The sequence below is a fragment of the Streptopelia decaocto genome (assembly GCF_964273445.1).
Source record: "Streptopelia decaocto genome assembly, chromosome: 2".
NCBI classification, from domain to species: Eukaryota; Metazoa; Chordata; class Aves; order Columbiformes; family Columbidae; genus Streptopelia; species Streptopelia decaocto.
The window spans coordinates 75,893,871-75,916,894 of NC_138655.1; the positions used below are offsets into that span (position 1 = coordinate 75,893,871).

Genomic DNA, 23,024 nt, shown 5'->3' on the forward strand with positions numbered 1-23,024 from the left:
GAATGAAGGACACTGGTGCTTAGCAAAAGAGACATTATTAAATGTCAGAGGATTCTGATGTGGGTGAAGGTCAGACAGCCTAGCAAGAGGCCATTGCAGCTGCGTCCAGATGTCTGTGAGTGTTTCAGAATCCAAAAGGAGGCTTAGAAATGGGGGAAATACAGGCATGTGCCTGAGGACAAGCATAAAGGAACAACACACCCCACAGACAGGCTAAGGCAGCAGCATAGCTTACTGCCATCAAGTGACACTGAACTAGGAATAAAAATATTTGTAAATGCATCAAAAATGAGAGAAGGGTCCCTTTACAGTCTGCATACATTTCTTCTCATTGTCCTGCTTCCCTTCCCACTTTCTGGCATTATGTTGGGCTGGTTTTATGAATTCTGACTAGGATGTTCTGTTTCCAAGAAAATGTCTCAGCCTTCCAACCAGAACTGTATTTTCCTCAAAGCTGAAAATCTCAGAGCTCTTTATAAGAGCATTTCTAAAGTGTGGGGAGAGTTCTAATGATTTTTTTATCATATTGACATTAATATAAAAAAGTGAAAATTTCAGATTCTATGTTAGAAATTATCACACATGAGATTCTCACAATATTAAGATAGGCAATATTAAATTCAAATATCCTTTTTACATTAAGATAAACAAGGTGAAATTTAAAATTGCTTTTTACATATATGGCTTTTAGCACTTGAAAAGCCATTTCTAAGTGTCGCCTTAGAAAATAAGTGCAAGTAAGTAGTGTTATTGCAGAAGAGTTCTACAAAATATTTTGATTCTTTAAGAACTTTTTAATCAATACAGTCTTTATTATTTTCTGATGTCCCACAACACTTGGCTTCTTTTATGGGCATTTCTTTATGCTAAAGGTATTTATTCAGCCAGTTGATCATATCCTTTCTTGCTTCTTCAATGAAAGGCTTATCTTGAGGATTGATATCTTCTCTTTTGCGATGTACAAACCCATGAGTCTGTCCAGGGTAGATTTTAACTTCATAATCAACTTTGCAGTTTTGTTTAAGCTTCTGCTCCAGTAGGGTGACCTGTAACACAGAAAGTTCCATGTTGGCTGAGTACACAGTTAACATGTTATGTGTTTACAGTCCACAAATTGTCCTGGCTTTTTACTGTCTGGGAGATACAGGGTGTTCTTGACATAATTTTCTCTTCTACTAATTTTGTACCCAAATGCATTCCTGTTACTCCACTTTCTTTTTTTAACTGGGACTTTTTTCCTCCAGTAAAATAACAGCATGTTATTGTATAAAACTGGAAAAAAAAAAAAAAAAAAAAAAAAAGTACTTGGGATACTGTAATGATACCTGATAAAGATAAAAGCACTTCTCAGTGTCATGAGAAGAACAGCACTGCACAGGTTACTGTTGAAAGACTTCACAAAAAAAATAGGGTAAGATGTTGTATTAATTAGAAATTTGAATTAATATGAAAATGAGGGAGGAGAGGCACAGATACAAAAATGGCTCTTCCAAGCTAGTGGCATTTTTGGCAGGAAAATTAAAGCAAACAACACTCAGTGAAAGTGTGCCGCCTTCTTTCATCCCTTTGGTAGATAATCATCTTTATCCAGGCATTCTCTGCCCATGTTCCCCAAGAGCTCTTGGCAAGCGTACCAGGAAGGAGAAGCTCTGCAGCACAGTGGGGGAAGGAAAAGGATAGTCATAGGATTTTTTCAGTCTCCTGAAACTACTGATTGCACTGGTACAGTTGGGGTCTTTAAGCTGATTTTTTGTAATATCAATACGATTAAAGAGTCTGTCCTGTCTTAAACCTGACTGAAGTCTTCCTTTGACTGCCATATGATTCTTGATAGTTTTCTCCTTGGAACTCCCATACATAAATCATCCATCTTTTGCAACAGAAACAAAAAAAAAAAAAACACATTTTTTGGTGTCACTGTAAATATTTTTGGTTTGGAGATAAACAACATAAATTTGAGTAGAGTTACATTTGTTGTTAGGCTTAGTGGAAGAGGAAGAAAAGGTAAATGAATATTTTAATTTATCTTAACTAAATGCCAAATTACAAAACAAGCATGAAAAGAATAAATACCTTCAAACATTTCTGATGGGAAACTCACCTCTTCCAATGGCACATAATCATCCTTTTCACCAAAAATGAAAAAGGTGGGATGAAGCAAATTGGATCTGCTTTCAAAGTACCTGATCACTCCTAGGGAAGTGAGAAACATATGAAAGGTGTCGTGCTTCGTAAGGTGGTTAAATCGCTACTAAAGCTATACAGTCAAAATAAAAGATATTCTGATCAGTTAGAGCTGATAGTCTTGTAATAAAATTAAACAAATTTTGCTTAAAAGTCCCTTTTGTTATGAGAACTTCCTGTCTTTTGGGATGTCACTAAAGTTAGAAAGACCAGCTCTGTCCAAAAAGTAGGAGAATGATTATTATACATTTACTCCATTGTCATTTCTCTTTGGGTGTCTCCTTCTGACCACTGTCAGAATCAGGGTCCTGTGAAAGATGGACACTTCAGAGCTGCTACCTCTAGCCCGATATAGCCATTTTTCAGATAATTGTAAATATTCATCATTTCAGATACCTGGCTAGGATTTCACTGTGCATATATTTACACTGACAAAAATTCAGAACAAATTCTGTTTTAATTTTGACTATTCAAATATGTTTGAATTTAAATCTCAAGAAAATGAAGTAGCTACTGCCTTGGCCACTCTTTTCATTATTGGAATTCATACAACAGAAAAGTAAAAATATAACAAGTATTATAGCATTGATGAACTGACTCAACTGATCAGCAAATCATGCAGCAAAACATTCCCCAAAATCTTTCTGGAAAAATACCTTCAACCTCCTTTCACCTCAAATGTATATAACTTGCTTTGGGTTATACAGAAGTACAGAGGTTTATGACAAAAAAAATAAAGGTCACATAAATGCATTAAGAATGGAAGAGTAAGAGTGCGATGGTTAAAACGCAGAGTTAAAAAATGGTTCATACTAATAATGAGGGAACCCTGCCAGCAGTAACATTGAGAAAAAAGGGGTTCATGTCATGACCTGAAGCTTTGCGGTCTCTGCAGACCCCAGCTCCGGGGACTCCTTGGCAAAAGCCCTTGTACTTCAACAGCAGGGGAGCAGAAAGGCTACAATGTGTCAATGCTGCCACATCTTTTCCTGCAGGTTAAACAGGGCAATAGGGTACAGACAGGTTCTCCAAACAATGAAAAGTAGAGAGTGGGCAGCAACCTGTCCTAAGACTTGTGCAGGCTGAGCAAGACACTGAGGCAAAGATTCACCTCAGAGTTACTGGTGGCTCCTAAAAGAAATAAAAGTTATGTCCAGAAACCATTTTTATATCACGAGCCAGGAGGAACCTGACTTACAGTGAGGCCTTGGCAATTGTCCCTTCTGTGCTATGTTGCACTGAAGTGATCCTGACTGTGCCAAATGATCACATAGATGTTACTGGCTATGGTTATCTCAGTGGAAGAATGTGAGTGTATAAAATCAAATTACTTGAAGAGTTTGTATTACAAAACCACCTCCTTCTTCCATAAGATGTCTGAGTTTTGTTACAGTAATACTTCTATAGAGTAAGTTCCTGCCCAGGTCCCATCTGCTCACATCGTAATGAGCATTTGAGACTCACCATAGAGGGACACTCCAGTCTTCATATGAGGATTTTTCAGCATCAGATGTTGTACTGCTGCTCCACCCCAGCAAAACCCAATGACACCAATCTCCTTTGCACCACATTGTTCCCTCAGATACTTCAGGACGACAGCAACTTCCCTGAGATATGTGAATGAAAGTGAATTAAGACCCCATCTCTGTTTCCCTGGCCTACTTTTCCTCCCTTGCTGCTGCCCAGAGACTGGCTGGACATCGTTCTGCTTGTGGGAAGTGATGAGTGACTGCACTTGCATCACTCATGTTTTTTCTCTTGCCTTCACTTGTTAAACTGTGTTAACCTCAGTCCATGAGTTTTCTTGCTTTTGTTCCTCCTGTTCTCTCTCTTCCCTGTCCCTCTTGGGGGAGCAAGTGAGAAGATGCATGAGTGTTGGCTGCTGGCTGGGGTCAACCCACAACTCTAATTTACTATTATTGAGCTTTAAAATATAAAGGAAAATCCAGGGGACAAGATCAGTCTTCCAAGATCACTGTTACTAGAACCTAAGGGGATTTATAAAGACCAGTCCAAGTAACTTTATAAATGGCAACAGTTGTCTTAAAGGCTAACATAAATAAAAGTTTGAGACACGTGGCCAGTGAAGAACATCCCATTCTCACAGATGTGTCTATAGGTAAACTGTCTCTCATAGGGAAGACCAATGCTTTATGCAAACGTGGAAGCAAATTTGAAATTGTTTCAAAATCAGCAGTAACGTAATGCAATTAAGTTACATGTGAGATAATAATGGGGAAAATATAGTGAGAAGAATGACAAAGTGCTATGCTTTGAACTAGCTGGAATCTGATAGGGAGTAGGACTAATCTACCCTGGCTAAACAGTGTTTGGTGGCTACGTTTGCAACCTCGCTAAAACCCCTGGATGTTGTGTCTGCCTGCAGGAACTGAATCAAACTGAGGTGGAAGGAGTGAGTTCAATCTTCTAGCCTTTGCCTGTTCTTTTCTTTTGAGTCATTCACCTCACTTCTACTCTCTGCACAGGGAAACAGTGGTCATTTATTCTTGTTCAAAGTTCTACTTTTCTTCAAAAAGCACCTCTCACATAACCATGAGCTTAACCCAGGAACTGCATGAAATTTCTGTGGACACCCAGCTGTATTTGACCCATTAATAACTTAGGATCTAATTTTGCATGTTTACTGAAGGAAGAACTCCTGCTACAGAAGGATGACCACTCTCTGGACAAGGAACAACAGTTGTACTTGTCTATTTTGCTGGCCTCTCGAGTTTTCAGCCAATCCTTGAAAATTGCCCAGTCATTAGAAGGTTTCCAAGCTTCTTGGCCCGCAAAAAAGTCTGGGCAGATGGCTCTGCAAGAAAAACAAAAATATTTTATGCCTATTAAATCATTATTTTCTGTGGCTAATAAGGAGACTTAGCATAACTTCCAGATATATTTTGCCCTGTTAAAATCCATCATTTAATTTAACAAATTGTTAACCACAAATAAAAATCATTAGCAGTTTCGTACTGGTTAAAAAAAATACAGCCCTACAGTTTACATGGTAGATGTTTTTGGTGAGAGGGAATGCTAGCCCAGTAACACAGTAAAGAGAATACCCAAGTGTTTTTCATATATTTGAGAACTTGTTTCTTTCCTTGACACAACCTGGTACATGGTACCTTCAAGGAATCACTTTATCTTTTCTGGAATTTTTACTGTACCAGCAAAGTTACAGAGACCCTACATCAGGAGGGGGAAGGAGGCTGCTTCGGGCTATGGAGGCACTCCAATAACCCAATGAACAACACAGGATAAGATTTTTCTGTATCTCCCTTCTTTTCTTTTGTACTTGCCTATTGTCGTGTTATGGTAGAACTACTCAGCTATGTTAGACTTCTGACACTGTTTTAACAAACAGGAACCACTTTAGAGAAATCTGTAAGTGAAGCCTATGAAATTATTCCCACTTGTATGGGTTATATATATGTATTTAAAAAAAAAAAAAGTAAATAATTGGTTCAACAATCTTTCTTATAAAAAATACGCTTAGAAAACAGTAGAATTTCTTACATGTATCCATTAGTTGTCAGCATATCAGCTATGTATCTGGTGTTTGGGAGTTCCCATCCAAATATATCATGAATCACAATCACAGCTTTTTCCGTGCTGGCAGGTGGTTTGCAAACATACGCCTTGATGTGCTCAACTTGCACTTCCTGCCCACGGCCTCCGTAGTCAAACCTGTCTCCAATATCACATGGACAGGGCCTCGATTCGTTCGCCATGTGTGAGACTAAAGGACAAAAACCATTCCGTTGAGAATATTCCAGCATACCATCATGAAAAAGATCCAAATACAGAGGTATCATAGACTGCTGAATTTTTGAATCACTACAGTAATATTGTGAACATGCTGATTACTGTTAGATACAAAATGAAGAAGTCCATAAGCCCCCTGGGTGATATTTTATAAATAATAATTTTGTTAGAGTTTCTTATGTTATGAACTCTTCAGTGGTACATAACCAGGATTTCCCTGCCCTACAGTAAGAAATTGAGTAAAAATAAAGCTGTGACCATCTGGCTGGGAGTCACGACAAATTACTTAAATAATGATGAAGCCAGTTCTTTCACTCTTCATCATACAGAATCATAGAATCATTTCAGTTGGAAGACACCCTCAAGATCATCGAGTCTAACTATAACTTAACTCCAGCACTAAACCATGTCCCTAAGAACCTCATCTAAATGCCTATTAAACACCTCCAGGAATGGTGACTCCACCAATTCCTTGAGCAGCGTGTTCCCATGCCTGACAACCCTTTCTGTGAATAATTTTTTTCCTAATATCCAATCTAAACCTCCGCTGTCACAACTTGAGGCCATTTCCTCTTGTCCCATCACTTGCTGCTTGGAAGAAGAGACCAACACCCTCCATGCTATTAATACTACTACATGATACTAATGCTCTGCATTATTATTATTATTATTATTATTATTATTATTATTATTATTATTAAGCCACATCTATCCATTGGTGGTTTTTTTGTTTCACATGTTGTAGTCAAACACATAGAACTTTAAGATAAGTCTACCAGGTTAAAGTGAATTATTAGATGAACACATAAGACACAATACAGTTTAAATATATAACGGGAAAGAGCTGATATCTGATTTTCCATTCAGAAACTGTTTTAATTTGATTAGATTAAAATCAGAAAATAGTACAAAAGCCAGCACTTGAATATTAAATAAACATATACTTCAGAACTCCAGAAACACAAACACAATTACCTTGCCAGACAGTACATCCTTGAAGGGTTTAATTACAAATATTTCACTTTATTGGGTAAAATGTAAAGTAAAATGTAAAACATGAAATATTTAAAGATGCAGATACTGAAGCTGAGGAAATCAGCTCTAGACAAAAGCCTGTGAACAGCTCTAGACAAAAGCCTGGCTTTTGAGGTTCATAAGCCATATAGACTTACAAGCTTCATAGTGTAGTCAAAATGTACCAGTGTTTCTACATATGCTGTAGAATGCATTTCATACTAAGTGTTCTGTGGTTCTTTCCTCATCTCAGAAGGGAAAGTAAAATTTTCTGAATGATCATCTCAAACAATTGGGGGAAAAGGTAGCACCATGGTGGCATTTAAATGAGCATGCACTCTTTAACAAAGCATGAAGGTAAAACGAAATTCCCCCAAACATGCCAAGTCAGACCTCAGAATGCACTTGTTTTACATTTCTCAGGAGGAAAAGCCATGAAAACAAACAAACAAACAAACAAACAAACAAACCAACCACCACACGTACCTGAAGCACAGCAAGAGTGTGAGACAGCAAAGACAAGTTGCAAGAGCTCAGAGCAGATTGTGACCACTGAATGTAATCCCAAAAGTGCCGACTCATAAAATTGAAGGGGTGCATTCAAGGATCAGATTTCTACAAATAAGAGATATGAGTTAATGCCTTTACCTTTGCATATCTCGGAATCACAAAGTTAAAAGTTCACTCTTTCTAAAATTGTTGATTTTATTGCTAGTGTAGGCAGACTGTGCTACTGTGAGGAGTACTGTTATACCTGAGTACCAACCTTCTTTTTAACCTACACAAAATGGTATAAAGCATAGGAGGTCTTTTCTTTTCAGCTTAGGAAACATGTTGACTTAGCTGAGCAATTACTTTAGACAAAACATTTTTTCTAAAGGGCGTTCCTAGTTCCCATAGGGTTGGGACTAGCCTACAGATCCAAAAAGCAAACCTCCACCTAATTCTGTAGTGTTCTAGGTTTGATACATGGTGCCTTTAATGCACTCAGGCTATGGAGTGTGAGGGAAGTCAGATGCCAGCAGGCAATTGCCATGTGACTGAGATCTGACTGTGGAGCTGAAAGGAGGTCTGTGTCTCTGTGGGATGAAAATACTAACTTTGTGAGGATTATGGTTTTCTGATGCTCTGGAACAATTAATTGGTCTACAGTCTGCTCCTTAGTACTGTATTTTCTGAGGACTTGACATGCCCTATTCTGCTCCATGATTGGAAGTATGGTGTTCTTGTGACTGAATGCAATAATTCTCAACACGAGATTGGACTGTGAAAAATGCAGTTGTGATTCGTGCTAAGATGTTTAATGTTTACAGGTATAACTAAATGAGGCACGGACTCTGAACTTGTAAAAGGGAAAAGTGGTTAAGTTCTATGTAAAAAGTTATGAAACTTGTTTAGGAAGTTATAATCATAGAGGGAGCTAACATTTTAAGGGTTAAGCAACTATATAATAAGGGCCTACTAACAAGCTAACATTCTAAACCACATAATTAATATCTAGTTTAGAGCTGTGTGTAACTAATTGTGCTAAAAAAAGCAGGACTTCATTAAATGCCGATATAAGAATTTTTACAGCACCAGCTGCAACCTTGAGGAGACAAGATAGCCAAGATTTACAGCAAATAGGGGGCGCCAGTCTGGTTTCAGTCGGTTTGGTAGTGTGGGTTCCAGCCAGTTCTTTCTAATGAGCCAAAGGTAAAAAGTCCACTGTGACAAAGCTGAAGGAGCCTTCATCCAAAGACCCCTAAAGACCCTTCCTCAAATTCACCAAGTGACATTGCGCAGGCGCGACAGGGGAGGGTCAAGGAGGGGAATATGTAAATGGCTATCTGAGACTCATTTTAATAAAAAGCGGGAAGGTCATGAATATGTATAGGCATTTCTGGGGTCATTATGAATATGTAATACCATACTGTATTTAAGCACACTTCTTATTGTTAAAAGTGTGCGTGTTGGGCGGAGCGAATCTCCCGCGCACCCAGCACTGTTTTGCTTATGCTCTAATGAACACGTATTTAAGGAATACAAGGAATTGGATTTAATGTTGTTTATCCATAGAAAAAACGTAAGTTATTTATTTCAGGACGCACACCTTTCATGCTGTGCAGGATATGGACAAATCACTAGTATGGCAGGGTGCTTCCTTATTACAGTAAGAATCTGCTCGATCACAAGTACTCAGTGTCTGATGAATTGATATTTCTCCACACTTCCTGTAATTTTTTCTTGTGATTCATTCCATGTCACACTTCTTTTTGTAACACCTTCTTTCCCTCCACCCGTAGTGCTAATAAATCAGTGGTGAAGGGAAGAAAGTTGGGGTTTCCATTGCTCTAGACAGGAGGAGAGCTGAGAGTTTTCAGGCAGCTGTGTCTGAATGAAGAGGCTCTGTCTGTGTCTTCCCTGATTGCTTCAAGATGCTTCTGCACTGGTGCACCGATGTTTTTTGAGAGGAAAATAACTGGATTTTTTTAATTAGTGCAGTATGGGATGAGGAGCTGTAAGACCTGTATTTCAGAGACCACATGAAGACTGCTGGCTTGTAGCATCTTATCAGGCTAGTGTGAGTGGGGAAGAACCTGTTCTTCTGCATGGGCTTGGGAAGGTTCCTTTTCAAAGAAATACATAACCTCTCTGATGCATTGCTGGGCAATTTTGCCCATATCTTTCCAAACACAAGCATGTTGTAATGTCAGTGTTTTTACACAGAAAAAATCAAACACAGCAAAAAAAATATGCTTGCAACATACTTTGGTCTGCTTTAAGCCAAACTGATCAAGTCATATCACCATGATCTCTGAGATACACACTGTGTGTCTGAGAAGGGAGAGATCAAAGGCATTTAATAAGCAAAAGAGGAAAGCAGATTGCCAGGGAACCCATTGCTGCCCTGTGGGCTGGTCTTGGGAGAACACACAGCAACATCTGGGGGTCACCTCGTGATGGCAGCTTCCTGAGTCTCTGCTTGTTTCCTTCTGCTTGAGGAGACTGTATTATCTTCTAGTGATTGCACCATCACAATTCTGCTGCTGGTTGTGTAACACATTTCAGCTGAGGTCACCTCAAGCCAGGGTTTGCACACCCACTTTAGTGCTGAGTGGACTCTTACAAAAAAACAACAACAGCCAAATTGGAACACAGCATTAGAGTCCAAAGTGCAACCAACAGTATGTACCGTACAGAGATCGTGAATGTGCTGAAGTAAGTCTGGACTTCTAAGTAGAAAAGTTGAACAACTTGTTCAGCAAGGAAGGGGGAATCAATACAAAATTAAATTAAAACCTGTTTAATTTATGAAGTTCGATGTTAATATTAAGGTAACGGGGAACAGTCTTATGGATAAGGAAGAATTTCCAGAGCCACAGTCCTGTGACTAAGGGAGTGGAAATGTGGTTAAGCAGCTCTAGTGGAGATAAGGTTCTGCAAGCATTGCTGTAATTTCCTAGGAATTTTCTAGAAATGCTTCAAACTGCCAATTTTTCTTGCATTAATTTTACTACTGTTCTTTGAAGGAGTTGTGGAGTATTTAAGCTCCCTGTGTGGTATAATATATTATTTGAAGTATGCGAGAGGGAAAAGCCAAAGCCCAAATCAAAATAAAAGGGCTGGGTTTTGAATATTATGATTGCATTCTGGAAATCTTTGGTAGAGTTTTTTTTCATTTGTTTGACTTCATTTTAGGAATTGTAAATAAATAGCATTGACAAAGTTACTTAGAATACAGGAAAACAGCTTATACATGAGGACAACATCTTAAGATCGCTTTCCCATGACAAAAGTCTAATGTGCATTTAGTACTACTTTTTAGATGTGTCTCTCAGGAAATAGAGTTCTGATTGCTAATATCCTTAAATAAAGCTCTTTAAAGGATAATCCTGATAGTCCAATAAAAAGAAAATCAAAGAATGGGAGGGATACAAGGATCAGGCGGTCACTTTAATCCAAAAGTAAAAAAAATGTATTAAATGTCCTGTGTTACATAAAAATGTATCAACATATTAAACATTTATTACAATGGTATGTACAGCAATCTACAGAACTCTTAGCTTTTTACACATTTTATTTTCATTCTGAAAGAGAAAATATTTTTCCTACGATTTATAAACTCTGTCTTCTGTAGAGCTTTGAAATTATGTCTCTACTTCAGTACCTTGCCCCACTGATGACTTTAGATATGTCTTTTACCAATGGATGGTCTAAGGCAGTAATAACAATGGCTATGTAATGTTGAAAAGCGATACTACACCCTATGTGAACTAGGAACACCCTTTAAAAAAAGTTTTGTCTAGATGAATTGTTCAGCTACATCAACATGTTTCTTAAGGTGAAAAGACCTCCAATGCCTAATACCATTTTGTGTAGCTTAAAAAAAAGGTTGGTACTCAGCTTTAGTAGTACTCCTCACAATAACACACCCTGCATACACTGGCAATAAAAATAACAGTTATAGAAAGAGTGAACTTTGTGACTCTGAGATATACAAAGTTAAAGGCAGTAACTTACATAACTCTTATTTGTAGAAATCTGATCCTTGCACACACTCATTACATTTTATGAGTTAACACTTTCCTGATCTCATTCAGTTTACTGGTTTGTTTTTGTTTTGTTTTGTTTTCCTTTTTGCTTCGTCATGGTATTAGCGTTACAGCACACATGCCATTTCAGTATTTCGGATGACTGCTGTTCTCTAAATATATGACCTGATCGTCCTCTTGCACACCAGCTAACCTTCTGATACTAATGGAACTCCAGGAAAGCGGAGTCATCATAGTTTTACACTGGCATAATCAAGGCACAGAAAACTTCCAGACCTCGACATTCCTCTCCCAGAAAAAATGTGTTGTGAGAGCTGTATCACCCAGATAACAACTGGATTCATACTTTACATATAGATGGTATCATGAAAAGTAACAGCTAATTAGCAGTCGCAGGCCAGAATTCTCTGAAGACCTCCCCCTGGAAAGATGAAGGTCCATTAGCACCATGTAAAGAAGGAAAACACAGATGGGAAAAAGCAAAAGAAATTAAAATCCCATCAGAAAAGAGATGGCTAATATATACTGCTGACTATTTTTATATGATACATCACAATGTATATTTCTCAGTATACAAGTCCAATTTGAGAGATTGTCATTAGTAATATTAAGCCTTTCCAAAATTGCATTTTCTTCCCATTAAATCACATAGCAATCTTTTCAGTAGCACTGAGAACGTGAAAAGGGACATACCTTCATTTTTCTCTGTGGAAGTACCAGCCCCCAGTGAAGATCCGTGGCAGTTGCTTTCATACTACAGAATACAGGCCTTTCTCCCCAGGAAATGTAATTAACCCATGGCAGTCACTGTCACGGGCTGCACCAGAGGCCAAAACTGCCAGCAGGTTCAGAAACAGATGGGCAAACCCACAACAGCTCTATCCATCAGCTGCCATGTGACACACCGTTGCAGTGGCCAAATCAAGCACAGGGCTCCCTCAAACCGCCGGAACGTGGGTTGAGAGGGGAAAATCTCCAGGCAGTTGTCATCCGAGTCTGGGTGCTGAGGTAGATACAACCTTGAGCTGATGCAACACAGAGATTTGTGTCATAAGATCAATGGAAGAACTACGTAACAACATACATTATGCAAAAACACGTAACATTTCTTCTTTAAGCAGTAACTTTGGTTTGTAAGCCATGCATTAAAACGCCCAGTTTGCACATTGCATTGTACTTTTGAATTCCTAAACTGACCAGGTGATCATCTATCGAGTTTCACAGAATAGGGTACACATAAAAAAAAAAAAATAGTCTCTCAAAATGTGCTTCACCAAATAATGTATTTGCATCCTTAAACTTTGGGCTTGTGATTTATTTAGAACTTAGATGAATGCGGGTTATAATACACACAGACATTATTGTACCATTAGTCTAACTTGTTTCAAGCCTTAAGATAAACCTCAAGGAAATTGAGTATATTTCACAGCATATTAAAACATGACACTGCTAGGTGCAATCTGAGGCTTCTTCAAAAGAAAGTAATATGAAAGTACCAATTAGAATCTACTGAAAAAATATATCTAAAATATTCTGTTTGCTTTTTTTTTTTCTTTAATTTCTATTTCAACAAACTCTTCCCTCCAATTTTCTAAAATGTGTTAGTGAAAAACTTCAATGTATTATATAATTGTATTACAAATTAAGTTTCTTGTTCTTCTATTAAATGTATTTATTCAGTCAGTTGATCATATCCTTTCTTCCTTCCTCAATGTAAGGTTTATCTTGAGGATTGATATCTTCTCTTCTGCGATGTACAAAATCATGAGTTTGTCCAGGATAAATTTTAACTTCAAAATTGACTTTGCAATTTTTCTTTAGCTTCTGCTTCAGCAGAGTGGCCTGTAATATAGACCACAGTAGTAGCTATATTAATATAGCCATATTCCATGATGCCAGTCCTCATCTTATTCATAATTCAACTCCCTAATTTATCATTCAGGCTAAGCACTAATAATGAAGCTCCATATGGGCAAACCAAAAAGCAAAAACCAAAAGAAAAGACACCTTTACAGTAAGTGTCTAGAAAAATTGTTAGAATATAAAGGCAGGGCCAACAATCTGTACCGATTCGGATATAACAAAAGTATTTCCTGCCTGTGAAATACATTACAATGCTAAATACACTACAACTGAATAAAAAGCTTCTAACAGACATCTATGGATGCAATTTGGCATATCCTACACCATTTGTGGGTTCCTAGGATCAATAAAAACCAAATTCATACAGGAAATAGTAGCTCCCAGATGAGAGTACTCCCAAATAGCAATGAGATTTTCATAGAACTTTGTTACCTGGCCTACTAGTCATGCTGTTTACAAAAGAAATAGGCTAAAGTTTTTAAAATCTAGTTTTCATTCTTTGCCTAGGTTACATTTGCCCTTCTATGTCTTCTATGTCTTTTCTGCTTATTTGTTGAACTTCAAGCACTACTATGAGGCTTTACTCCAAATTCAGGATGGAAATTTAAACGTGAAGAAATGAAAGAACATGGAGGTTATCAGCACACTTGATGCAGGGGAATGAAGTCATCTTTTTCAGCACAAATGAAAAATGTAGGGTTCAGGAGATTGGATATATCATCAGAATCATTGATTAGTCCTAGAAAACATTAAAGAAACAAAAAACTCTTCAGCTGAGTGTTAAGGCGAAATTCAGATTCAAATAGAGCACTCTGCTTTTGCAGTGAAAAGCTTTGATGTCTCAGGCAATATGCAACCATAAATACCAGCTTTACTTTCAACCTACTGTAACCATGGCTCCTAGAACACTGTCCTAGATTAAAACTCTATTTAAGCCAGTTTATTAAGATACATCGAATATCTGAATAAATAAGACTTGAAAGATGTTTTTGTGCATATGAGCTTGAGTTCTTTTTAACTGACTGGGAAAGTCAATGCTTTAGTAAGTAGACCAAAATTTACATTCTGAGAACGTTAGCAAAGGGCAGCTTTAGCTATCCCAGCTTCTTGAGCAGAGCGTAAATAGAAAGCTGGTGTTAAAATAACCGCAATCTAACTTTAGAGAGCAGCTAGATCAAAAATAACACAGTCTGCTCCCAGGTGAAGTTCTAGCTCTGCAGCATGCAAAGCTGTACCGAACAGGAAAAGGGAGCTATTAATAAGTTGGAGAAGGTGACCAAAGGACAACATGTGTGTCTGTCCAGACCTGAAAAAAAGACATGGCTGCTGTGATCTATTCTGAAACTAGGAATAAATATCCTCACCACCATCTTCTTTGCATAATAGCCTTCCTACTCTGCTGAAAAGAATAGAATAGAATAGAATAGAATAGAATAGAATAGAATAGAATAGAATAGAATAGAATAGAATAGAATAGAATAGAATAGAATAGAATAGAATAGAATAGAATAGAATAGAATATTTCAGTTGGAAGTAACCTACAACAATCATCTAGTCCAACTTCTTCATCTATTCAGGGCTGATCAAGTTAAATCATGTCGTGAAGGGCAGCGTCCAAATGCCTCTTAAACACTGACAGGCTTGGAGTATCAACCACATCCCTAGGAAGCCTGTTCCAGTGTTTGACCACCCTCTCAGCAAAGAAGTGCTTCTTAATGCCCAGTCTAGACCGCCCCTGGCACAGCTTTGATGTATTCCAAGCCAAAATATCTCTCCTTATCAGCTGACAACCTGATTTGAAGAAATAATGCTATATCAAGTACCTAAGCTACACAATATAGGTATGCATATGTACCTGCTTATATTACATCCTTGTATTTACCTACCATAGAGAGATACACCAGCCTTCAGTTCTGAGTAAGTCATCATCAGGTGGCGTACAGCAACACCACCCCAGCAAAAACCAACGACCCCTAATTTCTTTACACCACACCGTTCCTTTAGATATTTCAGGACAGCATCAGCTTCTTTGAAACATACAAACAAATGCAAATTTAGCAGGTACAGTAATACCAGTACTTGAAAATATGAAAAGAAAATGCAGAGATGCATATCAGGGTCCCCATATCATGTTGCTACTACATTTTCTTTCACATACTTTAAATAAATCATTAGTTCAGGCAAATATTAGGGGCTGCTAATCTGAACAGCCTATATGACAAGTGAAACCTCAGAGACAGGAGATCTCTGGGAATGATTCAGTTACATCTCCCATAACCTTCTCATCAAATACAGAGTGTTTTGGGGCAGCCTCAACAAGCCTGACAACCCATCTCCTGTGTGAGCTGCTTTTAAGCTGAGGCTTTGCCACTCAGCCTTGCTTGCCCTACAGCTCCTGCTCTGTCACAGCTGTGCCTGTGCCTTGCCACAGGCCCTGTAGATCTGTACCTTTGTCCAGATCATGGAACCACAGACCAACCTCCTGGCCTGGCTTTGGCCCTGCCACATCACTACAGACCTGCCTGGAGATCACTGGACTGTGTCTGATACTGGTTAATGTGTCTGAAACTGGTGTGCTCTGCTCGCTCCCTGAAATGCCTGTATACCAATGCGCGCAGCATGGGGAATAAGCAGGAGGAGCTAGAATCCTACGTTCGGTCGGGAGATTATGATCTGGTGGCAATTACAGAAACATGGTGGGACAGTTCACATGACTGGAATGTGGTCATGGATGGCTATGCCCTTTTCAGGAAAGACAGGCCAGCCAGGCGTGGTGGTGGAGTTGCTTTCTATGTGAGAGAGCAACTACAATGTACTAAATTCTGCCCAGGAGCGGATGACGAGCGAGCTGAGAGTGTATGGGTCAGGATCAAGGGGCAGGCTGGCAGGGGTGACACTGTTGTGGGCGTCTGTTACAGGCCACCAGATCAGGCTGAGGAAGTTGATGAGGCCTTCTATGGGCAGCTGAGAGTGGCCTCACCGTCACAGGCCATGGTTGTTGTGGGTGATTTTAACTTCCCTGATGTTTGCTGGAAGGACCATTCAGCCAGCCAGCCACAGTCCAGGAGGTTCCTCCAGTGCATTGATGATAACTTCCTCATGCAGATGGTGGAGGAGCCGACTAGGAGAGGTGCACTGCTGGATCTCATCCTCACTAACAAGGAGGGTCTGGTCGAAGCAGTAAAGGTTGAGGGCTGCCTGGGTTGCAGTGACCACGAGATGGTGGAGTTCAACATCTCGTGTGGCAGGAACAGAATAGCAAGTAGAATTGCAACCCTGGACTTCAGCAGGGCTAACTTTGGCCTTTTCAAGCAATTGCTGGGGGAAATCCCATGGGCAAGACTGCTTGAAGGAAAAGGGGCCCAAGATAGCTGGGTGGCATTCAGAGATTGCTTCTTCCACGCTCAGGATCAGAGCATCCCCACACGTAGGAAGTCAAGGAAGGGAGCCAGGAGGCCTAGGTGGTTGAATAGGGATCTGTTGGGTATGCTCAAGCAGAAGAGGAGAGTTTACAGGTCATGGAAGCAGGGGCTGGCCACTTGGGAGGAATATAAGACTGCTGTTAGAGGATGTAGGAAGGCAGCTAGGATAGCCAAGGCCTCCTTAGAATTACAGCTGGCGAGAGGGGTCAAGGACAGCAAAAAGAACTTTTTCAAATACATAGCAGATAAAACTAATACCAGAGGCAATGTAGGCCCACTGATGAATGGGGTGGGTGCCCTGGTGGCAGAAGATACAGAGAAGGCAGAGTTACTGAATGCCTTCTTTGTCTCTGTCTACTCTGCCGGAGGCTGTCCTGGGGAGCCCCGTACCCCTGAGACCCCGGATGAAGCCAGGTCAATGGAGGAGTTTGCTTTAGTCGATGAGGACTGGGTTAGGGAGCAATTAAATAGTCTGGACATTCATAAATCCATGGGTCCAGATGGGATGCATCCGCGGGTGCTGAGGGAGCTGGCTGAAGTCATTGCTGGACCGCTCTCCATCATCTTTGCCAAGTCTTGGGAAACGGGAGAGGTGCCCGAGGATTGGAGGAAAGCAAATGTCACTCCAGTCTTCAAAAAGGGCAAGAAGGAGGACCCGGGTAATTATAGACCGGTCAGCCTCACCTCTGTCCCTGGGAAAGTAATGGAACAGCTTGTCCTTGGTGCCATCTCAAGGCATATCAAGGATAAGAGGGTTATTAGGGGCAGTCAGCATGGCTTTACCAAGGGTAGGTCATGCTTGACCAACCTCATAGCCTTTTATGAGAATGTAACAAGGTGGATGGATGATGGCAGAGCGGTGGATGTGGTCTACCTTGACTTCAGTAAAGCCTTTGACACAGTCTCCCACAGCATCCTCACAGCTAAGTTGAGGAGGTGTGGTCTAGACAATAGAGTAGTGAGGTGGGTTGCAAACTGGCTTAGGGAGAGAAGCCAGAGAGTGGTAGTCAATGGTGCGGAGTCTAGTTGGAGGCCAGTATCTAGTGGAGTGCCTCAGGGGTCAGTGCTGGGGCCAATATTATTCAATATATTCATTAACGATTTGGACGAGGGAATTGAGTGTACTATCAGCAAGTTTGCTGATGACACTAAGCTGGGAGGAGTGGCTGACACGCCGGAGGGCTGTGCTGCCATCCAGCGGGACCTGGACAGGCTGGAGAGTTGGGTGGGGAATAACCTAATGAAATTTAACAAGGGCAAGTGTAGAGTCCTGCATCTGGGCAGGAACAACCCCAGGTTCCAGTATAGGTTGGGAGATTACATATTAGAGAGCAGTGTAGGGGAAAGGGACCTGGGGGTCCTGGTGGACAACAGGATGACCATGAGCCAGCACTGTGCCCTTGTGGCCAGGAAGGCCAATGGCATCCTGGGGTGTATTAGAAGGGGGGTGGTTAGTAGATCGAGAGAGGTCCTCCTTCCCCTCTACTCCACCCTGGTGAGACCACACCTGGAATATTGTGTCCAGTTCTGGGCCCCTCAGTTCAAGAAGGACAGGGAACTGCTGGAGAGGGTCCAGCGTAGGGCAACCAAGATGATTAAGGGAGTGGAGCACCTCCCTTATGAAGAAAGGCTGAGGGAGCTGGGTCTCTTTAGTTTGGAGAAGAGGAGACTAAGGGGGGACCTTATTAATGTTTATAAATATATAAAGGGTGAGTGCCATGGGGATGGAGCCAGGCTCTTCTCGGTGGCAAACAATGATAGGACAAGGGGTAATGGGATCAAGCTGGAACACAAGAGGTTCCACTTAAATTTGAGAAGAAACTTCTTCTCAGTGAGGGTGACAGAGCACTGGAACAGGCTGCCCAGGGAAGTGGTGGAGTCTCCTTCTCTGGAGACATTCAAAACCCGCCTGGACATGTTCCTGTGCGACCTCACCTAGGTGTTCCTGCTCCAGCAGGGGGATTGGACTAGATGATCTTTTGAGGTCCCTTCCAATCCCAAACATACTGTGATACTGTGATACTGTGTGACCTGCCTCTGACCCCGACTGCCTCATTCCCAGCTTGAGCTCAGACCTGCCTCCATTGGCCCTGGCTGACACCCAGGTCCCTGCCCTGCCCATCTTTGTGGAGGACCCTGGGATGGGGCCCTGGCACTTCTCTTGGCTCCCAGCACTCTGCCCCCCAGGGAGCCACCAGCCCTCACTGCGCCCTGACAAAAGACCCGGCCATCAGCTACCTGGGGCCACTTACACCATGCTGAGCAAGTTACTATGGTGCTATCAACAACTCTTTTCTTCTTTCCATAGAACATCTTAAAGGATCAGTCTGTTGCACTCATTGAGACTCAATATGTGAATTGTGCTTTCTCACTGCTTGTGTCACCAGTCATTTTTAAACCATGCTTTTTGAGGCAGAGGAAGGAATTAACAGTCTATGGTATCAACATCAGATGACAAAACACTAAGCCGCTACTGAAAGAGTTGTCCTTGAACTCTGTTCAAGGCAAAATAAAAAGGTCACCGATTCCATCCACTTCTAAGGAGTCATTTTAAAAGTCCCCCTTCACTGATAGATTAGCTGCATCCAAACTCAAAGAAAATAAAAAGGTGGAGGCAGGAATCAATATCTGACAGCAGCAGGCAATGTCGTATCCAGCTCCCTGACATCTTACTTGTTTATTTTCCTGGCATCTTGAGTTTTCAGGCAATTATCAAACTTGGAGCAGTCATCAGAAGACTTCCAAGTTTCTCTTCCTGCAAAGAAGTCTGGGCAGATTCCTCTGCACACCCAGGCACACACACACAGACAAATGAAAAAATAATTAATTAATCAAACACCGAACTTTTTTTTTTTGTAATTCATAACATGGAAAGTTCCTATGCAGGTGTAATTTTGTTTTGATTTCTTTTTTCCTGAGAAAGTAATATTGTTAAGTATCATTGTTAACTATTCCACAGAAATGCCTACAAGCATTAGAAAATAGTTATAGGTTTCCATACAGGCTATTTTCAATTACTAAACCATATAATAAAATTTGTGATACAAATCTAGAAAATATAAATATTTTTTTATCCCTAGTATTTTACCTGCTTTGAGTATTTAATTTGAAGTTATACACAGCAAAACAATACACTATCCTGTAAAAGATGACCAAACTAGGTCCTGATTACAACCATTTTAGATTTTGCATACAACATAATACTGTTTAACATAAATCCATCATTAATGCATTCCATTTGAACAAAGACAATTACGTAAAACAGTTATTTTCTACAGAACACGTCATGAGACTTACTTATGAGACAGAAAAAACAAACAAACAAACAAACATACAAACACCTGGTGGACTGAAGTCAGAAAAGAACAAGTGAAGGTATCACATGTGGGAAGAAAGGGAAGACACATAATTTGGTGACTAGAAAAAGGGAAGCACAGTAAGAGTCCACTCAGCACTAAAGGGGGTGTGCAAACCCTGGCTTGGGGTGACCTCAGCTGAAATGTGTTGCACAACCAGCAGCAGAATTGTGATGGTGCAATCACTAGAAGATAATACAGTCTCCTCAAGCAGAGGGAAACAAGCAGAGACTCAGGAAGCTGCCATCACGAGGTGACCCCCAGATGCTGCTGTGTGTTCTCCCAAGACCAGCCCACAGGGCAGCAATGGGTTCCCTGGCAATCTGCTTTCCTCTTTCACTTATTAAATGCCTTTGATCTCTCCCTTCTCAGACACACAGTGTGTATCTCAGAGATCATGGTGATATGACTTGATCGGTTTGGCTTAAAGCAGACCAAAGTATGTTGCAAGTTTTGTTTTTTTTTTTACTGTGTCTGATTATTTCTGTGAAAAAAACACTGACATTACAACATGCTTGTGTTTGGAAAGATACCGGCAAAATTGCACCGCCTTTGGTTAAGTACCCATTAGAAAGGTTACATATTGCTTTGAAAAGGAACCTTCCCAAGCCCATGCAGAAGAACAGGTTCTTCCCCACTCACGCTAGCCTGATAAGATGCTACAAGCCAGCAGTCTTCATGTGGTCTCTGAAATACAGGTCTTACAGCTCCTCATCCCATACTGCACTAAGAAAAAAATCCTGCTATTTTCCTCTCAAAAAATATTGGTGCTCCAGTGCAGAAGCATCTTAAAGCAATCAGGGAAGACACAGACAGACCCTCTTCATTCAGACACAGCTGCCTGAAAACTCTCAGCTCTCCTCCTGCCTAGAGCAATGGAAACCCCAACCTTCTTCCCTTCACCACTGATTTATTAGCACTACGGGTGGAGGGAAAGAAGGTGTTACAAAAAGAAGTGTGACATGGAATGAATCACAAGGAAAAATTACAGGAAGTGTGGAGAAATACCAATTCATCAGACACTGAGTACTTGTGATTGAGCAGAATCTTACTGTAATAAGGAAGCACCCTGCCATACTAGTGATTTGTCCATATCCTGCACAGCATGAAAGGTGTACGTCCAATCTCGTGTTGAGAATTATTACATTCAGGCACAAGAACACCATACTTCCAATCATGGAGCAAAATAGGGGATGTCAAGTCCTCAGAAAATACAGTACTAAGGAGCAGACTGTAGACCAATTAATTGTTCCAGAGCATCAGAAAACCATAATCCTCACAAAGTTAGTATTTTTATCCCACAGAGACACAGACCTCCTTTCAGCTCCACAGTCAGATCTCAGCCACATGGCAATTGCCTGCTGGCATCTGACTTCCCTCACACTCCATAGCCTGAGGGCATTAAAGGCACCGTATATCAAACCTAGAACACTACAGAATTAGGTGGAGGTTTGCTTTTTGGATCTGTAGACCAGTCCCAACCCTATATGGATATTTGCAATGTATACTGCAAATGGAGTACCTTGCAGCATATACAGTTATTGCAAAATGTTGCTGCATTTTGGAATATAACTGCTCTACGGCACGAAAAATAAGTGTGAAAGATTTGCAGGGGGGAAGAGAGTGTATTTAACACCCCATGTGTGTATATGAGTCATTCCTATGCACATATTTAATGTTCATGTTCAATATCATATTCAAAATATATGACATTCATTCATATTTCTGCTGATAACTTTTTAAAATGCCATTATATAATTTAGCCTTAATGGCTGCTTATTTTAAAAGACTTCTAAAAACAGAATGTTTCAGAATACACTATTTTTTAAAGCCATTGCACATTGTTAGGAAATTTAGCAGAATCACTTTTTACAGCATTGTGTTTTCAATATTCTATGAGTTCTATGTGTGCCATTGTTTCTTCTGTAAACAGCACAGTATGGAGGAAGCATGCTGTAATCTGCAACATTTCACAGCAATGTTCCTTTGTGTTTTTTTTATTATGAAGACATATAACTCAAACTGCCCTTGTAATAGTTTCCTCTCATGTAAGGGAATAACTGTTCTAACATAAGGCTATAAATCTTTAAGAGTGGGATTTCTTGAAGAATAAAATCTTTCTTACATGTATCCATGTGTCTGGTGTTTGGGACTTGCCATGCAAGTATATCATGAATCACAACCACAGCTTTGTCTGTGCTGGCAGGTGGTTTGCAAACATACGCCTTGAAGTGCTCAACTTGCACTTCTTTCCCACAGCCCTCATAATCAAACCTGTTTCCAATACCACATGGGCAGGGCCTCGATTCATGCGGCATCTAGGAATCTGCAAGAGAGCAGAAAGGACAAACAGTAATATAATCTATTTACAGTAACAACTGTGATCATGAGTCATTTTCATGCAGTCTCCACAGTTCCCCCAGACAGCTAGTAATACCCACTTGGTACTGCAAGGTTAGAAGTGAAAGCTCCAGGTGTTTATTGTAAACAGGCGGCTCTTGACACCTAGTCCTGTCTGCTGCCATAAATATTCATGAATTCCAGGTCAGTCAGCAGAACCCAGGAGCGCAGTGAGGCCAGAAGAAGGGTTTATGTCAGTCCACCATTCCTGGCTTTTTGCCTGGAGCAATCCAGCATGTGATAACTACATTTCCATGTGATGTCCCCACACACTGTGCTTCATGACTACTCCTCTCATCTGTTCTTACAGCTTCTCCTCACAGGCTGGCACCTGGTAGCTCCTGCTGTTACTCCTGTGAGACCTCTCCAAGTTTTCATTGTGCATGTCCCCCTTCCTTTCCTCTATGGGGAATCCAAGGCTGCTGCATATCTGTACTTTGCTGGTCCCCTTGTATCCCCTGCTGCCTACAGCCCTTTACCAA

The 23,024-nt window shown here is 40.5% G+C and overlaps 1 protein-coding gene and 1 pseudogene across 3 annotated transcripts; both read right to left on the bottom strand.

Annotated features, from left to right (window-relative positions):
* Window positions 1-773: 773 nt before the first annotated feature.
* On the bottom strand, window positions 774-12,446 carry LOC309435918 (carboxymethylenebutenolidase homolog). Of its 2 annotated transcripts, XM_082044672.1 has the most exons (7): window positions 12,195-12,446; window positions 7,453-7,581; window positions 5,704-5,926; window positions 4,892-4,999; window positions 3,649-3,791; window positions 2,102-2,193; window positions 774-1,046 (listed from the first exon to the last, which is right to left on the bottom strand). In XM_082044672.1, the coding sequence occupies exons 3-7, from the start codon at window positions 5,916-5,918 to the stop codon at window positions 867-869; spliced, it is 738 nt and encodes a 245-aa protein (XP_081900798.1). In that variant the 5' UTR covers window positions 5,919-5,926; window positions 7,453-7,581; window positions 12,195-12,446; the 3' UTR covers window positions 774-866. The 2 variants fall into 2 exon arrangements, with proteins under 2 accessions (XP_081900798.1, XP_081900799.1); XM_082044673.1 differs by lacking the exon at window positions 7,453-7,581.
* Window positions 12,447-13,163: 717 nt separating this feature from the next.
* Window positions 13,164-22,460, bottom strand: LOC309435829 (carboxymethylenebutenolidase homolog; annotated as a pseudogene). Its single transcript has 5 exons — window positions 22,268-22,460; window positions 19,460-19,565; window positions 15,251-15,393; window positions 14,012-14,103; window positions 13,164-13,343 (listed from the first exon to the last, which is right to left on the bottom strand). The product of its transcript is annotated as a carboxymethylenebutenolidase homolog (transcript).
* Window positions 22,461-23,024: the final 564 nt, after the last annotated feature.